General features: G+C 40.3%; 1 protein-coding gene across 1 annotated transcript in view; it reads left to right on the top strand.

The window, feature by feature from the left end:
• armc9 (armadillo repeat containing 9) overlaps nucleotides 1–2500 on the top strand; it is a gene marked incomplete at its 5' end in the record, with an annotated part of 48792 nt that overhangs the window by 7834 nt on the left and 38458 nt on the right. Inside the window, one exon of the mRNA XM_080539140.1 lies at nucleotides 105–203. Within this exon, the coding sequence (XP_080395266.1) occupies nucleotides 105–203 (99 nt within the window). The remainder of the gene's footprint in view (nucleotides 1–104; nucleotides 204–2500) is intronic.

Here is a 2500-nt window from a genome sequence, read left to right as displayed (position 1 = left end):
TACACACACACACACACACACAGTGAGTAATACACAGTACACACACACACACACACACAGTTGTGGGAGCTCAAGCGGAGGATGTGTGTGCGTGTGCGTTCCAGATCTCCCCAGAGTATCTCCAGAGTGTGTGTGTGCGTCTGTTCAGCGGCCAGATGAGGCAGAGCGTGGCGCAGAGCATCGACTTCACCAGGCCCGGCACTGTGAGTGAACACCCCCCCCCCCACCACCCCGTCTCCTCTACACACCCCGCCCCCCCCCTCTCCTCTACACACCTCGCTGCTGGGACCATAATAACACTCCAGTTCCCATCAGCAGGGCTTAAAGTACTCCGGCACAGTGCCGGATTTCCGGCGCGAAAAAAGAAAAAAACTGCAATTGCGGCATTGCGCCGACGTGGTGGCGGGGGCGCTGTTTCACAAATAACTTAGCTTTTGTGTTTGCTAGCGAAACAGCTGATAGTTGATGTTGACTGCTCAAGGAGAATACATATTTGAAAGTACAGAATGCCTGAGAGCCTTATATTGCATTATATTACATTATATTTTGAATGGCCATCTGGTGCCTGAATATTGTTTTTTCCTTTACATATATAATGACATTTCCACCATAAATTGATGGCGAAAGGGCACAAATTGGTGCATATCAATTCACCAGAATGCAAGAAATTAAGTGTTTGATGCTCGTTTAAGGACCCCCAGACAGCCCTGCTTCATGGGTCCCCCCCCCCCCCCCCCCCCGATGTCAAACACCACTGGTACCACCTCCGCCTCATTTTGAGCCAGGAAAAACCCTGAGTAGTGACGGGAAGCCTTATGGGACGTGGTGCCAAGAAGGAGAATACCCCTCCTAAATGTCGTTGTTTGGTACCTGTACTGTAGCAATGACAATAAAGACCATTCATTCATTCATTCATTCATTCATTCATTCATAAGTGATAGTGGCTTAATAAGTAATCAGTTTGTTCTTTTAAAGACATGTATATATTTTATTCTGTATTGTTATAGTGATAGTGGCTTAATAAGTGATGCAATCAGTTTGGCCTTTTAAAGACATCTAATTTTTATTTTATTTTATTAAGTATAAAACAGTATTATGAATGAATGAATGAATGGTCTTTATTGTCATTACAGTTTTTCTCAATTGCTAAAACACAAAAGCCAATTCTCTAAACCAAATGACCAGTTCTCTAAACACATTTAATAAAACTAGCTCCCATTTGCCAAAACCATAAACACATTTCACATGAAGACACAATTCACAAAACACAATCCTCCTTTTCTCATAAATCTAAACACATTTTGTCTTGCTAAAACACAAGTTGCAAAAAACTCTGCTCAAAATGTCAAATTCTCAAATTAAAGCTCATGTGATGCAAAATGCTTGCCACAGTCAGCAACATTTTTACACAATGAACACACCTGGTTTCATTCATTAAACATAACGACTCAAAATTTAAGACACTTGTTGCAAATGATTGTGGTGTGTGTGTGTGTGTGTGTGTGTGTGTGTGTGGTATAGTTCCATAAATAAATAAAAAAACATCACACCCTGAACATTGTTTTCAGTGAGTATTGTTGTGTGTAATGGATCCTCTGTAGTGTTTGCATTGAGTTGTGATACAGTACAGTATTGTACATGTTACGGTACATGTGGGAATACGGTAAACATTTTCAAACCTTTATTTACGTAAAACTCGATAGGACAACAGTGCAACAACTTCGCGGCTGAACTTTAGTAAAATTTCGGACATCATAATATTATGCCATTTAAAGGGGGGAAATAGATATCTAAAAATGCATGACTATCATGCAAAATCAGCCTTACTGTAATGTAAAATATGTAATGTTAGATATAACGTTAGACAGGGAGCGCAGATTTATTTTTATGCATGACTATCATACATGTGGGAAAACTAGGGTTAGGGTTAGGTGCTAGGGTTACAGTAAGGTTAGGGTTAGGATTAGGGGTAGGGTTTGAGTTTGAGTTTTGAAGAGAGAAGGTGTGGTTTTGCTTATGTAGCTTTAGAAAAGTGTGTTGTGTTTAGAGTTTTGGGAAAATGGAGGAAAGTTTTGTGAAATGTGATTTAGCAATTGAGAAAAACTGTAATACAGTACAGGTACCATACAACGAAATTTAGGAGGGGGGGCTCCCCTGGTGCTTGGAAAAAGACTAAAAACACGAGGGCCAAGGGTAAAATAAAAAAGGAAAAAGAGCTGGTTTACATAAATAAAGGCTATGTACACTATCTACTATACTACTATACTATACAATAAAACACTGTGCTGTGCTATAAATATCCTAACTTTTCCTATATCTGAACCTTATGTACACAAGGGTTGTCATATTGCACATAGTATTGTTGCACATTCATTTACCCGCTCTCCCAATATCTCAAACTGTGACCCCCCTCCCCAAGAAAAAGTTTCAGGCACAGGATTTTTTCCTACTTTAAGCCCTGCATCAGCATTGCAGGCCTGTTTCCAGAGACAACAACTCT

The sequence above is a fragment of the Nansenia antarctica genome (genome assembly GCF_963989245.1).
Source record: "Nansenia antarctica genome assembly, chromosome: 1".
In the NCBI taxonomy this organism is placed as follows: domain Eukaryota; kingdom Metazoa; phylum Chordata; class Actinopteri; order Argentiniformes; family Microstomatidae; genus Nansenia; species Nansenia antarctica.
Note: the sequence above shows the minus strand (reverse complement) of the source record. Positions and strands in the feature narration are given on the sequence as shown.